This window comes from Bos indicus, chromosome 24, assembly GCF_029378745.1.
Source record: "Bos indicus isolate NIAB-ARS_2022 breed Sahiwal x Tharparkar chromosome 24, NIAB-ARS_B.indTharparkar_mat_pri_1.0, whole genome shotgun sequence".
In the NCBI taxonomy this organism is placed as follows: domain Eukaryota; kingdom Metazoa; phylum Chordata; class Mammalia; order Artiodactyla; family Bovidae; genus Bos; species Bos indicus.
The window spans coordinates 57,955,835-57,975,864 of record NC_091783.1 but is presented as its reverse complement, the minus strand read 5'-3'; the positions used below and the strand labels follow the sequence as shown (position 1 = coordinate 57,975,864).

At 51.9% G+C, this 20,030-nt stretch overlaps 1 protein-coding gene across 2 annotated transcripts in view; it reads left to right on the top strand.

The window, feature by feature from the left end:
- The window catches only part of ALPK2 (alpha kinase 2), a 143,142-nt gene extending 123,602 nt beyond the window's left edge, over positions 1-19,540 (top strand). The window contains exon 13 of one of the 2 annotated variants that reach the window (XM_070779115.1): positions 8,653-19,540. In XM_070779115.1, the coding sequence (XP_070635216.1) occupies positions 8,653-8,869 (217 nt within the window). In that variant the 3' untranslated portion in view covers positions 8,870-19,540. Of the gene's footprint in view, positions 1-4,055; positions 7,629-8,652 lie in introns of those variants that run through there. The other variant, XM_070779116.1, reaches the window with a different exon arrangement.
- Positions 19,541-20,030: the final 490 nt, after the last annotated feature.

Below are 20,030 nucleotides of genomic sequence, written 5' to 3'. Positions count from 1 at the left end.
GAGAAACGCTTAGAACAGGCTTGAGGGTGTGGTCACGTGGGTGTGGGGCCATGTGCTGCATGTGTGTGTGTGTGTGCACATCATGTGCTGCATATATGTGTGTGTGTGGTGACTCTGGGCAGACTCTTTAATACAATGCGTGAGTCTGCCAGGAGGGGAGGAACAACGGGCTCAGCTCAGACTCCCCTGACCTCTTGGTGCTCTGCGCAGCAGGCCGCGTTGCTGTAGATCCCGGCATTCTAGCAGACTCCCCAGTGCCAGGCTTCAGAGGACCAGCCTCCCAGGCCTAAGGGGCCTGATAAAGGCGCTTTCACACGCCCTGGATACCAGACATCTGCCGTCGGGTCCTGCCACCGTGGTCTCCTTCTCTGGAAAGCAGCCTGAATCCCGTCTCAAATCCGATCAAGCCCTTATGTAGCAGAGCTAGGTGGCCAGCGTCTGACCTATTCGGCCAGTCCTTGCCATCAAGGTGGCCTGGAGGCCCGACAGGAACACCTATTTTCACAATTTTTTTTTTTGCCAGTGTCAGCACGAGCAGTGTTCCTAGTGTGTGTTGAGAGTCTCCTGGGCTGAGAAGTCAGCTAGGAGGACCTAGCATCCACAGAGAGGCAATAACGTTGGCAGTCCAGCAGCCTCCCCCCAAAACCTTGTAAAGGACCACGGAGTGACTGGAATTGGAGCAGAGGGCTCCTCCCACTCCCCGGCTCTGCTCGCTAGTTACCCCACTGCCCGCTCCCCCAACTGAGGACCGGAGGAGCACAGCCAGGCTCCTCGTCATTTCCAGATGCAAAGACAAGTCTGCACGGAAAGATCTGGAGAGATTGGACTTGAGATCACCCCCGCAGATCAGTGGGGGATGCTTGTGATGAACAAGGAGGAGGTGATGGCTAAGAGAGCTGGGGTCACCGTGCCTGGGCCAGTAGGGCTGGGTGAAGACCAGGACTGTCTGGAAGGAACTCCCGGTGTCTCCTGAAAGGTCTAAGCAAACAGCAGTGATGCGGCTCCAGTTTCGGGGGTGGAGGAGGGAGCTGCCTTTGGAAAGAGGCGTGGGGTGTGAGTGGGTCTGAAGGCCGCAGGGAAGGCGCCTGGAGGTGGGGGGGGGCGAGTTGCAGAACGTGGGCCGAGCGGAGGACGCGGGGAGGAGAGGATCCCCACCCTGGAGGGCTCCAGGGCCTGCCCCACGAAGCCCTTCCGCACAGGCACCTCGTGAGCGCGGCTGCTTGCCGGCCCCACCAGCAGCAGAGAACCAGATGGGGGGTGGCTGTAGCCCCCTTTCCCCTCTGCGCGTTCGGCTTTCCCCCTAGCCGGGGTTGGGTGTCAGGGGAGACAGTGCCCAGGCTGGTTTCCATGGAGGCAGCATGGCTCTTGCTCCAGCAGCGGCCCGAGGGAGGCTGTGGAGGCGCCAGAAGGGCAGCAGGCACGCGGGGCAGCCCCTAGGAAAGCAGCCGGCCTGTGTTCCCAGGGGCGCGGGGCCTTCCCGTCTGTGTGGCTGTGAGCTCAGGGACAGCTCGGAGGCCACGGGAGGCCCCGGGCCCACGAGAAGCAGGAATGACCCCCGGAGGCTCTGACAGGCGGGGGACTGGGTGGCTGGACGAGGTGTTTGTGGGGGTGGGTGCTGAGGTCTGGAGGAAAGAGGGCAGCTTGGAGACCAGTGCAGAATGCAACGCCTGGGAAACGGTTCGGCTCTGTTACACGTGGGTGTGCGCTGTGCTTAGTCGCTCAGTTGTGTCCGACTCTTTGTGACCCCATGGATTATAGCCCACCAGGCTCCTCTGTCCGTGGGATTCTCCAGGCAAGAATACTGGAGTGGGTTGCCATGCCCTCCTCCAGGGGATCTTCCAGACCCAGGGATGGAACCCAGGTCTCCTGCATTGCAGGTAGATTCTTTACCGTCTGAGCCACCAGGGAAGCCCAAGAAAACCGGAGTGGGGAGCCTTTCCCTTCTCCAGGGGATCTTCTCGACCCAGGGATCGAACCCCAGTCTCCCACATTGCAGGCTGATTCTTTACCAGCTGAGCCACCCATCCGCACCCTCAAAGAAACCAGGAGTTTTACAGCAGCGTTTTTCACAGATTGCCATTGTCAAATAATTTGGGGAAACCCCGACTTGGATAAATAAAGGTAGTTTCTTTAGTGTGAGACTTCCTTCACAGGGTCTTTAAAGAGCTGATGTGTAGTTCGAGTGCCCAAGGAGGCAAGGGGAGCGATTATATGGCATTTTTCATAATATTTACACCACAGATTTTTTTTAAAGCATCTTGTGAGACTCTAGGAACATACTTTGGGAAGCACTGACTACTCACAGGATGAAAAAGGTAGTGTGGCTTATGATCTTCTACGAGTGGCTTCTGGCCTCAAATCTCCGTAGGATGGCTGCTTTTGCTCAGAACATTCCCTGAACTTTCACCCATCCCCTCACCAGATAAGGCCAGAGCTGTTAGTCCTCCGCGACAGGCTTAGGACCCACCAGGCAATGGAGGGAAAATCATATCCCTGCCTTACGTAGCCCTGTATCACAGCATAATATTTTTTTATTTGTTCACACTTCCGTTTCCTATGCAAAATAGCCAGCTTTCTGGAAAAGAGCCGCGACCCTTTATTTAATCCTGTTTAACCCCTGCAGTGTCTGCCATGCAGCTGTTGCCCAGTGAAGAAGCACAGGAACACTCATGAAGACACGGAGGGTGTTGATGGAGCAGCGGGCATCGCTAGGTGGTTCCCGTGGGCGCCCCCTAGTGAGAAGCACAGGAACACTCATGAAGACACGGAGGGTGTTGATGGAGCAGCGGGCATCGCTAGATGGTTCCCGTGGGCGCCCCCTGGTGTCCCTCCTTTTACCCGCGGGCGACAGTCTGTTCTGCCTGTTTGTACACCCAGCCCTGGTTTCATTTCATACACAGATGCTCCCCTGCCTCCAACTGGGGTTTATTTCAGTTCTCTCCCTACATCCTCAGCCTGCGTGTCATGTCCTCCTGCTGCGGCTAAGTCGCTTCAGTCATGTCCGACTCTGTGCGACCCCATAGACAGCAGCCCGCCAGGCTCCTCTGTCCACGGGATTCTCCAAGCAAGAGCACTGGAGCGGGGTGCCGTTTCCTTCTCCATCATGTCCTCCTAGCTGTTCCTTAAAAATTAAACCCTTCTTCAGAAAGGCTCTCAAACTAAAGCCTCTGTTATAAATAGCTCTGGCTGGCTTCTAAAGGGGTTACCAACCTGTGGGAATTCTCTGTAGGTTTTTCTTGTCTCGCCAAATCGTCTTTAGACGAGTCCTTTATTAAGCCCGACAAGAACCTTGATTTCTTTCCTGCAGCCAGGGGTGGCGGTTTCTGCAGCTTGGCTCCACCCCTCTCCTGTCTCCAGGCGTCTGGAGGCAGAAAATTGCACAGGGAAGTCCTGCTAAGTTGGAGGAGAAGCCGGCTCTGCTGTCAACTTGGTATGAGCCTGGAAGGCTGCACCATCCATAATCAACATGAGAGGAAAGAGGAATTGTTTTTAAGCAGGAAGTCAGCCTAGCATGATTCCCACGCATAGGAAGTGTTGAGCTAATCTGTGTAACACTCAACAAAATGCTAGCCGAGCAAATCCCACAAGCTGTCAGGAGGATCAGGCACCATGATCAAGTTGGGGTCACTCCAGGGTCACAAGCATGACTCAACATATGCAAACGAGTCAGTGTCAGACAAAAGACACGCGATCATAGATGCAGAAAAAGCATTGGATAAAATTCGGTATCCTTCATGATTAAAAAGAAACTCTTGCCCAAGTGGGTGTCCAGGGAACACAGCTCAACATGGTAAGAGCCCTTCATGACAGACCCACGGCCAACACATTACTAAATGGTGAAGCGCGGGATAAGGCTGTGTGGGGTACAGGCAGGACACAGAAATAAACAGCTTCCTAGCTCCTCTGGAAGTGGGTCATGACAGTAATGTTTATGAGGAAATGTCAGGAATGAAATGTCAGGAGTGAAAGAGGTCGGTTCCGATTTAAAGACGTTTCTGAAGTTGAGGACGACAAGAGACCATCCGCGCCTTAGTTGATCTCCTGCTCCTCCACAGGAACCAATGGCATCAGTGGGAGCTCAGAGCTGCATTAATAGATACACGGGATTTCGGACCCCACCCCAGGCCTACTGAATCCAAACCAGCACGTGAACACGGCCCTCGAGTGATCTTTATGCCCCACTTCCGTCCAAGGGGCAAGATATTTAAGAAAAGACTCTATCGGATGGTGTTCAGCAGCATAAATTAATTGTTCCATGCCTGGAGATCATGAGAGAAGATGGATGAGTTAAAGTGACGGACTAGAAAATTATACTGATTTGAGGATAAGGATAAAAAAGATTCAGTTAATAAAATGCAATAGGACTAAGGTGTCTAAAAGTAGAAATGAGTGAGAGAGTTCTCAAATGCAGGTGGTTATTGTTTCCTTTGTGTTAGATTCCTTGGCTTCTGTAACGAGTCAACCACACACCAGGGAGCTTAAAACAATAGAAATGCATCCTTTCCAGGCTCTGAAGGCTGAAAGCTGAGAATCGGGGCATCGGCCGCACTGGTTTCTCCGGAGCCCTGAGGGAGAGTGTCCCCTCCTCTCTCCTTGGTCCAGAGTCTTGCTGTCCTTGGCATCCCTTGGCTTGTAGACGTGCGGCCCCCACCTCTGCCTGCCTTGTCCCTTGCTGCTCTCCCAGTGTGTCTCTATCTTCTCAGTAGACACCAGGAATATTGGATCAAGGTCCCGCTCTTCCCCGGAATGACCTTATCTTAATGGCATCTGCGATGCCACTGTTTCTGAATAAAGCTCCATCCTGAGGTTCTAGGAAGGACATGACCTTGGGGGATACTGTTTACCCCACTACATCCACCCAGTAAGAACAGCAGTGGTGAGTGTCTGCCCCGGGGACCTGACAGGGGAGCTGTCGTGATGAGAGAGGTGTGGCCCCCAGTGCTGAGGGGGGCGTTTGGCACACGTGGCCTGCCAGGTGGACCCCAAGCAGAAGAGCCTGTACTTCCTACCTCCTGGGTGTATAGCTCCTTGCAGTGATTGAACTCGTGTCCTTTGAAAAACTCTGGGTTCAGCAGTCTAAAAACACAAAGAATGTGGCCCTATTTTTCCCCTAAGCAACTAAGTCTTATTTATTTTTTTTATTTTGCTTATTTTTCTCATAAAAAACTACGTCTGAGAGAATAAGAGGTCAAATAGAAGCCCAGCGTCCCTGGCTGAAATAGAGACCAAATTGTGAAAGGAGACAGGCTTTTAATCCTGCAGATGCTAGGCAGCAAAAATAGATGAACTGAGATGGCTAGGGGTGGGACATCCTCTATTACCCGGGAGGCCCAGGTGGGGGTCCAAAATTAGGTGGAGAGAGAATGGGAAGTTTAGCAATGCGATCTGGAGATGCCCTGGGCTGAGGTCAGTTAGCTCTGAGGATGGGGCCAGCATCCATTCATCTGTCCCCTGGACCTTTATTGGAAAGCCTCCACTGGACAGGTATTCTGAGCATAAACTAGTGTCCTGGGAGAGATCAGAGTCTGTACACAGAAAGGTGTACCCTGAATTCTGAGAACTGGTTGTAGTTCTCACAGAGATAGAAGGAAAATTTGGAGAGATGTCGTCTCATGGTGTCAGAGGGCCAGGGAGGCTCCACAGACATGCACTCAAGCTGGGGCTTGAAAGGATCTGGGGGCTGAGTAAGGGGCTCTTTGGTTGAGCAAAGCTGTTTTCATTCTAGAGTCGTGCCCTGCCTGCACGTGGCCTTCTGCAAATAAAATCAGCCCCCGTCTCTGCTTCCTACTCCAACTTTCCCCGAGGACTCTAAAGAAGGTTAGACATTCCTGGGAAGATAGCTGGGCTCCCAGGGGCTACTCTAGAAGGCCGACAGAGCCAGGCTGCCCAGAAGTGCAGCTCCTTTGTTCAGACTCAGCCGTCTCCCATTTCAGAGGTGGGAACCCCTATGTCACTGTAAGGGCTTGCTCGTTACACAGCATCACACACGTGGCTGCCAGGGTGGGCTGAAGCGACTAGCGAATTCTCTGGGAGGTCACGGTATGAATTAGTGATTCTTCTCTGCAGAGAGTAGGTGTTGTCAGTGTTTACAAGCAAGCCTCGAGACAGCCTTAGACAGATGGCTGCGACTTGTTTCCAACGTGCTTAACGAGGGAAGCTGCCCTTGGCTTTGATCATCCCAGTTTGGGAAGCTCAGTTTATCAGCATGAGACAAGCATCCCATCTGACAGTCACAGGTCCAGGGGGCCTTGCGTCCCTCCAGGGGATGGATGTTCAGGCGCCGTGGAAACTCAGGCCGGATGACATGGTTGGCAGTGGCATTTTTTTTTCCTACCCGGCTAGAGTCAGCACCTGTCTTGGGCTGACTTTTCTTCCAATGGAGGAGCTTGGCTTTTAAAAACTGAGTCATTTGTCACAAGAAAATAGACTGTGGGCCCCCAGGGAGGCGGGGAAGAACCGGTCCCCCCACAGGGAAGAAGAAGGGGCAGGCTGGATGGAACGACTCACTGATGCTTCAGCTTCAGAAATAAAAAGAAACCTCTCGTGCCCCGAACAGCTTAAAACCCAGCTTGGATGTCCTGGGGAAGAACGCACCATCCCAGCCCATTCATTTCACGTTTGTTGCCCTTTGTGGTTTCTGCCTGCAAATGAAGGAGGCCCAGCTTCTTGAATCGTATTAGCTACAGACTCAGCACGAAGCCAGCCCTTGCAGGCTTCCTTCTGCCGATCTGTGTTTGGCCCGATTAATCAAACTCGGCCAGAACTCACTCACACCCAGCAGGACCAGTTCCCTAGGCAGGCAGCCTGTGCAGTTGTGCAAGTCCCCACACTCAGAGGGGCGCCGAGCTTCATTTAACACACATTCCGCTGCTGCCATCTTCAAAGTCTTAATTACTGCCCAGGGAACCCGTGTTCTCAGTTTGCGCTGGGCCCTGCAAATTGTCGATGGTCTGCTATGCCACCCACGCCCCTGCCTCCCTCAGCAAATCTCAGATCTTTCCATCTCAGCTCCAGCATCGCCTCCACACAAAGCCCCCACCAGCTGCACCAGTTAGAACACTGACAATTATAACACAGCCTGGCCGCCATCAATGGAATAGCATCCTCTCATGTCATGCACTGCCCTGGGTGGTTTGTGTGGATTTTCTCCTTTTGTCCTCCTCTCAGCAGCCCTTCAGCCCACTTTCTTGCTGGATCTTCGGGGTCTGTGGGGGCCTGGGGACTTGTCCATCCAGGACACTCACCCCCCACGATCGAGTTGTGAGAGTATAGTCTTTGATTTGAATATGAAATGTCCCAGCTAAAAGGAAGAGCCCCAAGACCACCCCAGGCTGGAGGCTAGCATGGTCCCTCTGGGAGCCGCCAGACACAAAGGCGCAGGTTCTTCTCCCGGGGAGAAGGCGCAGCATCGCAGGAGAGCGCCCGTCTGCGGCGGGGAGACTCCGAGGGCCATACCCACTTGCTCTGTTGTCTTGGGCTGGCCGCCCGGCCTGCACTCCTTCAGTGACAAGTTGGTTGGTGGTTTAGTCACTAAGTTGTGTCCGACTCTTGTGACCCAATGGACAGTAGCATGCCAGGCTTCTCTGTCCATGGGATTCTGCAGGCAAGAATACTGGAGCGGCTTGCCATTTCCTTCTCCAGGGTCTAAATTCAATTTCTTCCAGCCCGAGTTCCAAGATGGCTTCATTCAGAACCTCCGGGTGGGATGGAGGGATGATTCAAATCACCAAGAGATTTTCAGATTTTTATGGGGATGGCCCAGCACTGGTCACTTTGATTAAAAAGCAAAGGGCTCTGTATGGAATCTGGAAAAACGGCGCTGATGAACCCAGCTGCAGGGCAGGAGTAGAGAGACTCAGATGTGGAGCGTGGACTTGTGGACACAGCAGGGGAGGAGAGGGTGGGACGGACAGAGCGCGCAGCACGGACATGCGTACACTGTCGCCTGTGAAAGAGCTCGTGGGAAGCTGCCGCTCAGCTCGGTGACCTCAGCTCCGTGCCCTCTGATGACCTGGAGGGGAGGATGGGGGTGGGAGGGAGGGGGGATAAGCGTATGCTCACGGCTGATTGGTGTCCAACGGCAGCAACCAGCACACCATTGAAGAGCAATTATCCTCCAATTAAAATCTTAAAGATGCTGACACAACAGAACGGTCAGCCCCTAGGACATCCGTCTCGTCACAATCTTCGGTCTTTACTGCCCATGCCAACGGCTTGCGGTCTTTACTTCACTGCACAGGTTTTGTTTTTTCTATTAATAGTCATGTCAGCCGTTGGCCATTCTGGCCCAGGGTGGGAATAAATATGGGCTTCCCAGGTGGCGCTAGTGGTAAAGAACCTGTCTGCCAGTGCAGGAGACTTAAGAGCCGCAGGTTCGATCCCTGGACTGGGAGGATCCCCGGGAGGGAGGGCATAGCAACCCACTCCAGTCTGCTTGCCCGCAGAATTCCACGGCCAGAGGAGTGGCGGGCTGCAGTCCACGGGGTCGCAAGGAGTCGGACACGACTGAAGTGACTCAGTACACATGCACACAGAAATAAAATATATTTTCTGCACACCATGAGTTTCCCCGTTGAAATGTTTCTTTTAATACTGGTGAAGGGTCCTGATTTTTTTTTTTAAAGAATTGTTTCCTTCCACCCAAACTCACAGGTACAAAGGATTTAAAGGCAACTGTTCCATGACCTTCATCGATCAGTTTAAAGCCCTTCACCAGTGTAATAAGTACTGTAAAATGCTGGGGTTGAAGTCGCTTCAGGACAACAGCCAGAAGCAGAAGAAGCCAAGCATCGGGCGGAGCAAGATTCAGCCCGGCACCACAGCCGTGAAGAAGGCGGCCTCCGGGAGCCTGGCAGAAAAGAAAAGCTAACGTCTCCCATTAACTAATGGTCACTGGCTGGCAGCACACAGCCTCGTGGGGAGAAATCTGAAAACACTCTGGAGGGAACGCACAGCCTGCAGCGTGACGCGACCGTCTTTTTCCTACCGCCTGTTCTCCGAGCTGCTTCCAAAACCGTCACCTGCTGTCTTCCCTGAGATGGTTTCAGAGCCGGCTTGGCGACCAGACTTACAGGAGACTGGACCCACTGTCAGTCGCAAAGAGGTCCTGTTTGTGGCCTTTGCACGCCCTCACGTTATGTGTCTGTCTGTGTGTCGCCGTGATTGCCGTGTGGCAGACTCGTTCCCCTGCAGACTCTGCCCACAGCCCTGTCCCTCGCCAACCGCCTTCTAACCTCGAGGATTCCAGATGCATCCAACTGCTACATCGACAGGAAACGTGAACTCCGTCACTGGGTCGAGCTGTCGCGCTGATGGAGACGATGCTGTTGTAGCTGGAGGGGGCTTTCGAAACGTCAGGCCATTTCCCATCGGCACTCACACATCCCGTTATAACGTTCTGTTTAATTAAACTCATCTTTAGATACAAAGTGTAAGATGCATGTATTCACCCAGACACTTGTTCTTCAGAATTTGTGCTGTATTTCGCCTTTCCCCAGGATTAGTAATTTAGTACTTTCCTAATATGTCTACTGGAGCACAAACTATTTTCATCTGTGTTTTCTCCCTGTTCTTATAAGCACTGCTTCCAGGTTAATGCGCTTTCTACCTTGCTCTCTAAATCCAAGGGCTGCCTGCCCTATGTGGGATTTTTCTAGAAAATGCGTACAAATCCTGGCTGGGGTACACAAGCTCACAGGGTTCTAGCACCTCCGGCTCGTTCTCGGCGTGGGGGCGGGGTGGCAAGTGGGCTCCTTGCTGCCAGTCTGGGTCCTGCCCAACTTGGAGCGGAATGGCTCCCGCTGACCCCATTGGGCAAGAGGAGATGCTCTGAAGACAGCTCTCTCAGCCTGGAGTGAGAACGCCTCAGGCCCCAGCAGCACGTTGTTACTAATTACAGACTATTTTTAGAGCCGTTTTAAGTGTATGAAAATGAGTGGGAAGTATGGACACGTCCGGTATGGCCCCTTCCCCCATTCCATATTTCCCACTATTATTAGCTTCTTACATGAGTGTGATACCTTTGTTATAACTGAGGAACTGATGATGATTCATGACAACTCATTCAAGTGCACACTTTACACTTCCATCCACGCTTGGTGCTCACACTCTCTGGGTTTTGGCACGCACGTGATGACACCCAGGGTCATTTCACTGCCCCGATATCCTCTGCGCTCCGCCCGTTCCTGCCTCCTTCCCTTGAGCCCCGGCTCCTGGGACCCGCTGGTGGTTTTACTATCTCCGTACTTTTGCTTTTTCCGGAAGGTCACATAGGAGGAGCCCTACACAATGTTATCCTTTTCAGATATCTGGCTGTTGTGTAAGATGATTCAGCCACTCCCTGACTGTATCTGGCAGGATGGTTAGGCCTCCTCTGAGGAGGAGGCTCCTCAAACTGAAAGCGGACACGCCCTGGGGTCTGGTGGAAACGCAGGCTCTGATGCTGGGGGCTGCATTTCCATCACCTTCCCTGGGAATCCGCGTGCTGGCGGGGACCACGCTTGTGGCGGGTGGGCGGAGGTTCTAGATCACAGGGAGGAGGATCCTGAAATGGTGAGGGGAGCAATGAGACCTACAGTTCCCCAGGCCGGTTCGCTGGAGGAGGCCCCCAGCTCCTTGGATTGTTTTGAAAAGGGATTTGAAGGAGCAAACACTGCAGCTAGCCACAGCTCCTCTTTTCAGAAAATCTGCTATCTCCAGCTCTTCTTCTGACGTGATTCCCCCAGCTACAGACTACAAAACACTCATTTTTCTACGAGGCTGCCTGCAGCCTGCTCTCCCCACGGAGATCCTGCGGATGTATTTGGCATTGAAGTTCTAGAATGTTCCATGGTAACAGGGCACAGGGCACATTTTGATTGAAGTTAGTGCATGTACGTCAGTGTGTGACCTAAGGACCCTCTCTTTGGTAATTTGTAACTATAAAAAGATCAGTACTGGGACTTCCCTGATGGTCTAGTGGTTAAGAATCTGCCCTGCCATGCCAAGGATGTGGGTTTGATCCCTGGCCGGGGAACTAAGATCCCACATGCCTCAGAGCAGCTAAGCCCTGCACCACAGCTAGAGAGTCTGTGCACCACAAGGGGAGATCTCACATTTTGCAGCTGAGACTTGAAACAGCCACAAAATAAATATTAAAAAAAAATATATCAACACAACTGTTCAAGAAAACTCTGGAAAGGTGCAAACTGAAAAGCCGAGGTCATCCAGTAACCCTCCAGCTGGCTTTGAATTTGGACTTGGAGACAGTTGAAGGGAAAGGATTTCCTCCCAGATTTGGCATTTTGCAGGCAGCCCACAGGGAGGCTTGGATGGAGCTGTCCCTGTCTCCTTTTATGGATGCTCAGATTATTTTTCAAAGTGCCTTTATTGTTTGTTGGAATCTGATTTCGTCTGTCTATAAACATTTGGAGGACCAGGGACAGAAGGGGTGCCCGCAGTGGGGTTTGTCCCAGCCAGTGCACCCGGGGATGGCCTTTGTGGGGCTGTGTGGCCATCTGTCCAGCCACCCAGACCCTAACCTTCTGTTCTGTGATGAAAGGCCGTTTTTCTCGCACAGTCAAATAACAGGGTGTGTGTGCCATGAGCTCTTGGTTGGTCCAAGGTCTCCGAAATACCCCTGCCCGTTGCCATTATTCTAGCTTATTCTGCATCACATCCAGTTCTGTTTTTTCCCATTTGTCTCCGGAAGTGTGAGCTGTTAGGTCTATAAACCCAACGAACGCTCAACCCAGGACCCAGCTGGGACAGCCTGGTGGGTCCAGCTGGGGATTTTGTGCCTGAGGCCCGCAGGGTGGTCATACACGTGGAAGCATCTCCTTTTCCTAAAGGGCTCGGCAGTGGAGCTCCGTGATGGGTGGACAGATGACAGTAAATGAGCACCTCATTCAAACATGCTTGTGCTTTCAACGGCTGGTTTCATGAGGATGGCGGACAGATGAGGACTTGCTGCCGCTGGCATCCTGTCCTGGCGACGTATGGTTTGGGACGCAGGGCTGCCCAGCCCGTGTGGATATCTCACAGCGTCTTGTAGCAGCGCCTCCCCAACTGTGCTTCTGATGAGCCTCTTAATAGCAAAGGGTTTTAATAGATTGTTAATAAGAAGAATACCCAAAGAAGTAACAATTATTTTATAAAGTGTTCTCGCTTCTAAATATGCATCCTGTTCTGTGTGTGTGGGCAAGTGTCCAAGTGTTTGCAGACGGGAGGCGCTGGCCTGGCCCCATCCTGGCTGGCTTCCTTTGTCTACACTCTGCTCTGCCAGCCCAGCGTGTGCAAAAGGGAACAGATGGGTGCTTCTCCTCCAGTTAGATCTGCAGATGCCACTTTGGCTTAGAGCTCTGAAAAGCCAGAGACACAAAAACCTCTCTGCCTTCCAGCTCCCTGCGGTGGCAGCTCCTAAATCCTCTGAAAACCAGCTTCTTCTCAACCCTCCTGTAAAAGCTGAAAGGCAAGATGGACCCCAGGTTCATCTGTGTGGTCACGTGAGCAGACTTCACCCTGACAGATGCAATGAACAAATACTTAAAGTACAATGGTACCTGCAAAGAGTCAGACATGACAGAGCGACTGAACAGCAAATTGTACCACTAGATCAAGAATTTTTAAAAATCCATTATTTATAAGAGGCCCACATGGACCCAGGTAGAAATCATTTCAGACTTTTTTTCAAAAACCACATATTAAAAAAAACCTTCTATTTTGTATTGAGGTGTGACGGTTTCAGGTGAACAGCAAAGGGACTCAGCCATGCATATACATGGATCCATTCTCCCCCAAAGTCCCCTCCCATCCAGCCCACCACCAACATGGAGCAAAGTTCCATGTGCTATACAGGAGATCCTTGTTGGCTATCCATTTTACATGTAACAGTGATTACATGTCCACCCCAACTCCCCAACTATCCTTCTCCCTCATCCCTCCCCACACCCTGTATAAGTTTGTTCTCCAAATCTGTGAGTCCGTTTCTGATTTGTAAGTTCATTTGTAACATTTCTTTTAGATTCCACATATAAGGGATGTCATACAATATGTCTTTCTTTGACTTAGTACGATAATCTCTAGGTTCATCCACATTGCTGGAAATGTTAATTTCATTCTTTTTCATGGCTGAGTAATTATTCCCGTGTATACACATACTACATCTCCTTTACCCATTCCTCCCTTGATGGACATTTAGGTTGCTTCCATGTCTTGAAAACCACACAGTCTTGATCAGATATGATCGCAAAGAGCAAGTTGGTCAGCATCGATTTCAGGGGCACAGACTTCTGTTTTAGCACCAGAAGCAGTTCTGATGGGACGACTCCACTCTGTCTGCTTCCCCAGCCCATCCCTTCTCTTTCTTCACTCACCTCTACATGGATGGTAAGGTTTGGCTGCTTCCCAGAGGTAACTTGTCCACGATCCTTCCTCTGTAGTCATTTCCCGGGGCTGCTGTAACAAGGCACCACAAACGGGGTGGCTGAGACCACAGAAGCCGCCGGGCTCACGGTCCTGGAGGCTGAAGACCCCGGCTCGAGGTCGTCTTGGCAGGGCCCTGCTCCCTGCCACGGTCCTGGAGGAGGCCCTACTCAGGCCCCTCCTCAGTTCTGGGAGTTCCTCGACCTGTGGCCCAGGAGTGTGGTCTTCTCCCCAGGTGGGCGTCTGGGTCCGCGTTTCCCCTTTTTATTACAAGGACACCCAGGCCACTGGCTCAGGGCGCTTCCTAATCAAATCCTCATTTTAGCGTGACTACCTCTGCATGGACCCTGTCTCCAAATCAAGTCACATGCCGAGGTCCCTGGGGCTTAGGACTTAGCCATGTGAGTCTTTGCAGGGACAGTTCAACCCAGAGCATGTCCTCATTCTTCACGCACGAGAAACGGGAATGCTGCCCTTTTGTTCTGCAGCGGATGGGCTGTGAACGTGAGGCTTGTCATACCCAAGCATGTTTATCCTCAGACTCCCAGGTTAGTATATCTCTGAGCTCCAGACCCTCCTATGTCACAGCCTCGTCAGCATCTCCATCTGAATTTCCGGCTGGAGCCTCAAACCTGGTCTACACAACACTAAGCTCGTGACTTTCCCCAGATCTGTTTCTCCACCGTCTTCCTCATCTCAAAAAATGGCAGCTCCATCCCTCCAGCTCGTCAAGCCCCAAACCCAGCCGTTATTCTTGTCTCTTCTCTTGCCACCAGGAACCACGTCCAGGGCACCATCCAGTCCTGTTCCTTTCCTTTGTGCACACCCACGATCACCTCTGTCCCTCCCTCCTGGGGCCAAGGCACCGCCACCACCCACCTGACTTTCGGCAGAAGCTTCCTACCTCGTCTCCTGAATTCTGGCCTTGTTCCCACTTCAGCCTACTTCAGCAGAGCAGCCAGAGTGATCTGTCAAAACCAAAAATGGGAGTAAGATGCTGCTTGTCTTAGAAATGTCCAACGCTCTTACAGCATCTCTGCTCCCGCAGAGTAAAGGCCAAATCCACTGCAAAGGCCAACGAGACCCCACCCTGTCCCCCAGCGTCCCTTACCTCGTCTCGTACTTGTTCACGCGGGTCGTTCTCTGAACACTCCTGCCCCGGGGCCTTTGCACTTCCTATTTCTCCGTCTGAAATGCTGCTCTCCAGAAATCTGCCACCTCTTTCAAGTTTTTGCTGAAAGTCATCTTCTCAGGGAGTCCTTCCGGACCAAAGAGTCTAACTTGCAAGCCCCCTTCCTGCTTCCCCTTACTCCCCTCTGAGCTTTATATCTCTAACTTTTACACCAGGTGACGTAATATAGATTTTACTTGTTTTACAATTGTCTATTCCCCTTTGCATCAGACTGTAAGTTCCCTGAGGGAAGGATTTTTCTTTTCTGGTTTATTCACGGCTGCATCCCAAGACCTATGCCAGATTCCTGGCGCAGAGAAGACCCTGTCACATAAAGATTTGTTCACAGAACAAACACCTCTGACCCACCATCTGATGTTCTCCTCTGATGGAGAAATAAGGCATTAACAAAATTTATTTATCTGGCTGCGCTGGGCTCAGGAGTCGCTGTGTGGGCTTAATTGCTCTGAGGCATGGTGGGATCAAACCTGCGTCCCCTGCACTGCAAGGTGGATTCTTAAGCACTGGGCCACCAGGGAAGTCCCCGTAGGCATTTTTACGCATGTCAATGTGACAAGACAGATCTAACTTCCCTTGACACCTTGGCATGAGACTGTTAGGTCTGAAAACCTTCTAAAGAAGGAAGGCAGCGTGGTGAGCAATGAGGCATCCAGTCTCTGCCCCTCCAGAGACTGGGGGTTCCAGTTTGGCTTCTAACACTTACCAGCTGTGTGAGCTTTAAAGAATGACTTAACCTCTCTGAACCAGACTCCCTCACAGATAAGTTGTTACTGAAGCAAACTTGGGTCCCCTCGCCCTCCTGCAATAAAGCCAGTCTCCTGACACTGGGTTGTGGTGGAGGAAAGTGCAGCTTGCCTTGCAAGGCCAAGCAACGAGCACAGGCAGCTCGTGCTGGAAAGGCCTGAACCCCTGACGGATTTCAGGGCGAGGGAGGGACAAGCAGCCCAGGAATGGTTTGCTGATTGGCTGGTGAGGTGATCGAGTGTCAACATCAGCTTTCTGGCTCCAACCCCTCCAGGATCTGCACGCTTAGGGTCAGCACACAGCTGATTTCTTCCACCTGGTGGGGATTTCCGACTCTGCTAAACAACCCGAGGATATGGTTCAGAATATCATCTATAGCCCTTGAAGAGGAACTGAAGGTCCTTGACTTTGCTTTATGGCTAAGCTCTTAGTTTGTCCTGCTTCCCTCTTTTCTTTTATTCCTGGGTTTCCTCACTTTTCTGATTAAATTTGCTCTTTGGAACTCAGGGAGGGCCTCAGAGGCTAAGGTCTTTCCACAGACGAGAGGCAGAGGGCACAGCAGGGCCCTCTTGGTGACAAAATAAAAATGACGTCTAACTTGCAAGGACGTGAGAATCAACTTACATAGAAAGATAACTGACACAGGCTGGCAGTCAGTACATATAAAGCATCACTGCAACTTCCAAGCTTCGACATACTTTTCAGCTTGAAGTTATTGATAAATATCTGTATCTTAGTCGTAATAGAGGAATGAGTTTCATGAATCATTGTACTCTTTACTAGGGGAAAACAATACAATCAAACAGCACCTAGAATGACTTACAACTGTAATAAAAATTCTATTTTTTTCTTATTGAGAAAAAGAAAAATGAGAAGAAATCATGTCATGTGTATTTTCTTTAGAGTTCACTTTTCAAGTCATTTCACCATGGTCTTTTATTGATCGTGGGCTACACAGCCCTACTACTGAGGGGATTGAGCAATCAAAGTCTTAATAATTTTCTGCATGTCTCTTAAAAATTCTCAATTCCAAGCATCAAGGAGCCTTTGCTGCCTAAAAAAATTGGTCCAGAAATTGCTGACAACCCAGCTGCATTATCTTCCTGCTGTTTTTTTGGATAAGCCCAGCTTTGATCAAAGCCCTTCCAACCACCAGTTCCCTTTCATCTTCCTTTTTTTCTGGAGGAAGTGAATTTTGAACAGAGCATAAAAGGAAGTGACAGGTGAACAGAGGAGAAAGGAAGGCAGTCCCGTGGAGAGAATCTCAAGAGCCAGGGTTCGGAAGCAAGCAGAAGAGCATCCTTGGATGACAGCAAGCAAATCTGCCTGGAAACGCAGGGGGCTTCCACTGAATAGGTAGAGAAAAGCCGTGGTCTCGGAGGGCATGATGGAGCGGAGGCCCTTTGCTGACTGGTCAGAGATTGGCTTGTTTTTGTGGCTCTACGTGTTGCTGGAGGCTTAGCACAGATACATCTTGAGCGGCTAGAATATGGAGAAGGTCGTGCTTGCCCAGGAAGGAGGCAGGCTGGAGGAGCAGAGGGGTGGGCACCCTGCCACATGAAGCATCTCTGGGCCAACAAGCAGCCGGGAGGGGACCCGGAAACCAGAAAGACACGGCATCCTAAGGGGCTCAGAAGCAAGCCATGGGCAGCCTGGAGGGGCCCAGAGATGGAAAGGAGATGTGAGGGCAAGGCAGAAGCCCAACAGGCAGTCCCATTTCAGCACCTGGAAACTTCCAACTCAAAGCAGCTCTTCCCAGGGTTCTGCAGGGCAGGGGTCAACCCAGCACACAGGCCTCCTCCACCGGAAGGACAGCGACCGGCTGAGGTGGGAAGATCCTGGCAACTGCAGTTCATTAGCAGCAGCTGCTGTTTGCGGGGAGCTCAGCGAGTTTCTCAGAATCGACAGACCACGGGAAAGCTCACCCTCGATAGCCAATTCACTCGGCACTGCTGCGGCTTCCCGGAGGCCGTGCTGTGCGCTCACTGTGTCTGTATCCACGTCTTCCTCAGAGAGTCTCGGGATGCAGTCATGAAGATCAGTGCAGCCTCTGCTGTTGTTTCCAGATCTGCGTTACCAGGAGCCAGTAAATCAAGCCCCTCACTGCTTCCATCCCCTCACTTTCCAAAAAGTCATAAACAGGGAAAGAAAAGTGCCCTCGCTGCAGCAACCCGAGGGTGTGAATTAGATGTGGTCCTGTGCCCATGAGTCATCTTCCTCCATGCTCCTTCCCACGGATGCACTTGCGATAAACAAGAAAACCCACCTCTACCCCCGAGGATGCATTGAGCTGAGCTGAGGGCTTCTGTTTCCTGCCATCTGTGCTCACTGTGTCCCCTCTAGAGTTCCATTCCGCCAGACAGTCCCTTTATGCAGCACATGGGGTCCCCAAAACCCCAATCAAGCAAAATTCTCTTCCATCAAGTCCAATTTTAAGTATCCTGCTGCTGCTGCTGCTGCTGCTAAGTCGCTTCAGTCGTGTCCGACTCTGTGTGACCCCATAGACGGCAGCCCACCAGGCTCTGCCATCCCTGGGATTCTCCAGGCAAGAACACCGGAGTGGGTTGCCATTTCCTTCTCTAATGCATGAAAGTGGAAAGAGAAGTTGCTCAGTCATGTCTGACTCTTCGCAACCCCATGGACTGCAGCCCACCAGGCTCCTCTGTCCACGGGATTTTCCAGGCAAGAGTACTGGAATGGGGTGCCATTGCCTTCTCCAACCCCATCCTTAGGTTACCTAAGAACTTTCCAAAGTCACTTCACTAACATAACAGAAGACACCTTTATAGCTCTCAATGCTTAGGAAAATGCTAAAAAGGGTTTTAGAAGCTCTGTGCCAGGAATGGGGACAAAGATGAAAAATATGCCTTGTATAAGCTGCAATACCACAAAGCTGCACAGAGCTACGGACAAAGCTTCGCAGGAGAACCATCCCCTGTGCCTGAGATATGGGGCACACGAGGCCCGTACAACACACTCAAGCACTCAAGAGCCTCTCGGAGTGCCTACCCTTGGGCACTTGGCCAGATCAAGGGGGCACTCCAGGTGGAGAGTTTTGGAAAAGGAAGGCAGCTGCTCCTGCAACTTCCAGTTCTACCAAATTGCAAGCGGTGCCGAGAAACGTAAGCACCAGTTTCTAAAAGTGAGGAGCTGTGCTCCTTCCGGGTCCAGCCCTGATCGCGGGGGCGCCGAGCCTCTGCCCACGTGACCTGAGGTCGGGAGACCCACAGGTTCTTATGTCACAAAACACTTTCTTCATCTTTCGTTTCGCACCCAGGAAGTCAATCTCCCGGCGAGGATGCTGCGTCTCAAGATACAATGCAGATAGGTTGTCAGAGAGGATCACTCATGTCCTCTCTCTTCGTAGGAAGCTGGAAGGGAGTCTGGCAATGGGGCAGAATGATGTCACCCTCTGCGTAGTGCGGTTGATGTCTTCGAAGGGTGGGTGACATCATTAATGCCTGATGACAATCTAGGAGGAGAGTCGTCTGGCGTCCGGATCCCTCTTTTCTCAACAAGGAAACTGAATGGGGAAGAGATGTTCGGTGAGTTACCAGGGCTGTTTATGACTCGGCACCTGAGCCAGAAATCTTTTTAAAATTGTGGTGACATTGATCTATAACATAAGTTTCACGTGTTGGTCACTCAGTCGTGTCTGACTCACACGACCCCATGGACTGTAGCCACAAGGCTACTCAGGCTCCTCTGTCCATGGAATCTCCTGGGCGAGAATCCTGGGGTGGACTGCCATCCCCTTCTCCAGGTTCCCCGTGTCCACCACGAGTCTGCCTTCTGTGTGCACAGCAGCGTGCTCACCTGCGGGAAGCTGCCTGTGAGAACGGGGTCCTTTGTCCGAAGGACACAGCTCTGGGAGCTGCCTCAGTCCTTGAGGGTTTGCTTGCAAACATAGCTCTCTGTCCCGCCACCCCAGAGATTAGGCGCTTATTTACTGCAGGCACCTGGAGTTCTGTGCAAACTTCTCACGCACAGAGAAATGTTATCTGGTGTAAGAAATAATAACAGGGAGCCATTCCCATGCTCTCAAGATTTCTTGTGACTGTTTGTAAGATGTATAGGCTAACCAAGAAAAAATGTCAACTGTTTTGTCTCTCACACGCTTTTCTGTATAAATATGAGATGTTGAATAAAGTTGGTGTCAGACTGCGTCCCTTCGTGGTGACGTGTCTGAACCTCTCGACCCCATCTTTGTAGTCTCTTGCTTTAGTTTCTTTCTTAGCCCCGCCGTGCACGTTCTCGGGACCTGATCGACTTTGCCGGCTGGCTCCGGCACTCACCATCAGGCCTTCTCTAGGTTCCCTGTGTCCACCACGAGTCTGCCTTCTGTGTGCACGGCAGTGTGCTCACCATCAGGTCCAGTTTCCAACCACACACTTGGGCCTCTCTGCCCACTTCACCCTCCCCCCCTTCTTCCCTTAGTAACGACCACCCTGCTCTCTGTACCCCTGTGTACCCCAAGAAAGCCCTAATGCCCTCACTGAGCTGAGCCCCAGCGACCTCCAGGAGGAATACCGAAGCCAACGGAAAGCAGAAGGGGCCCCCGGCACAGCTTGGCTGCCCTTCCCTCCGCTCTGCCAGGGTCCCCTTATCACCGCCCCAAGCTGGCCTAGGGCCTCAGGCCACAGTGCCGGGGTCCGCCTATCACTGCCCCAAGCTGGCCTAGGGTCTCAGGCTG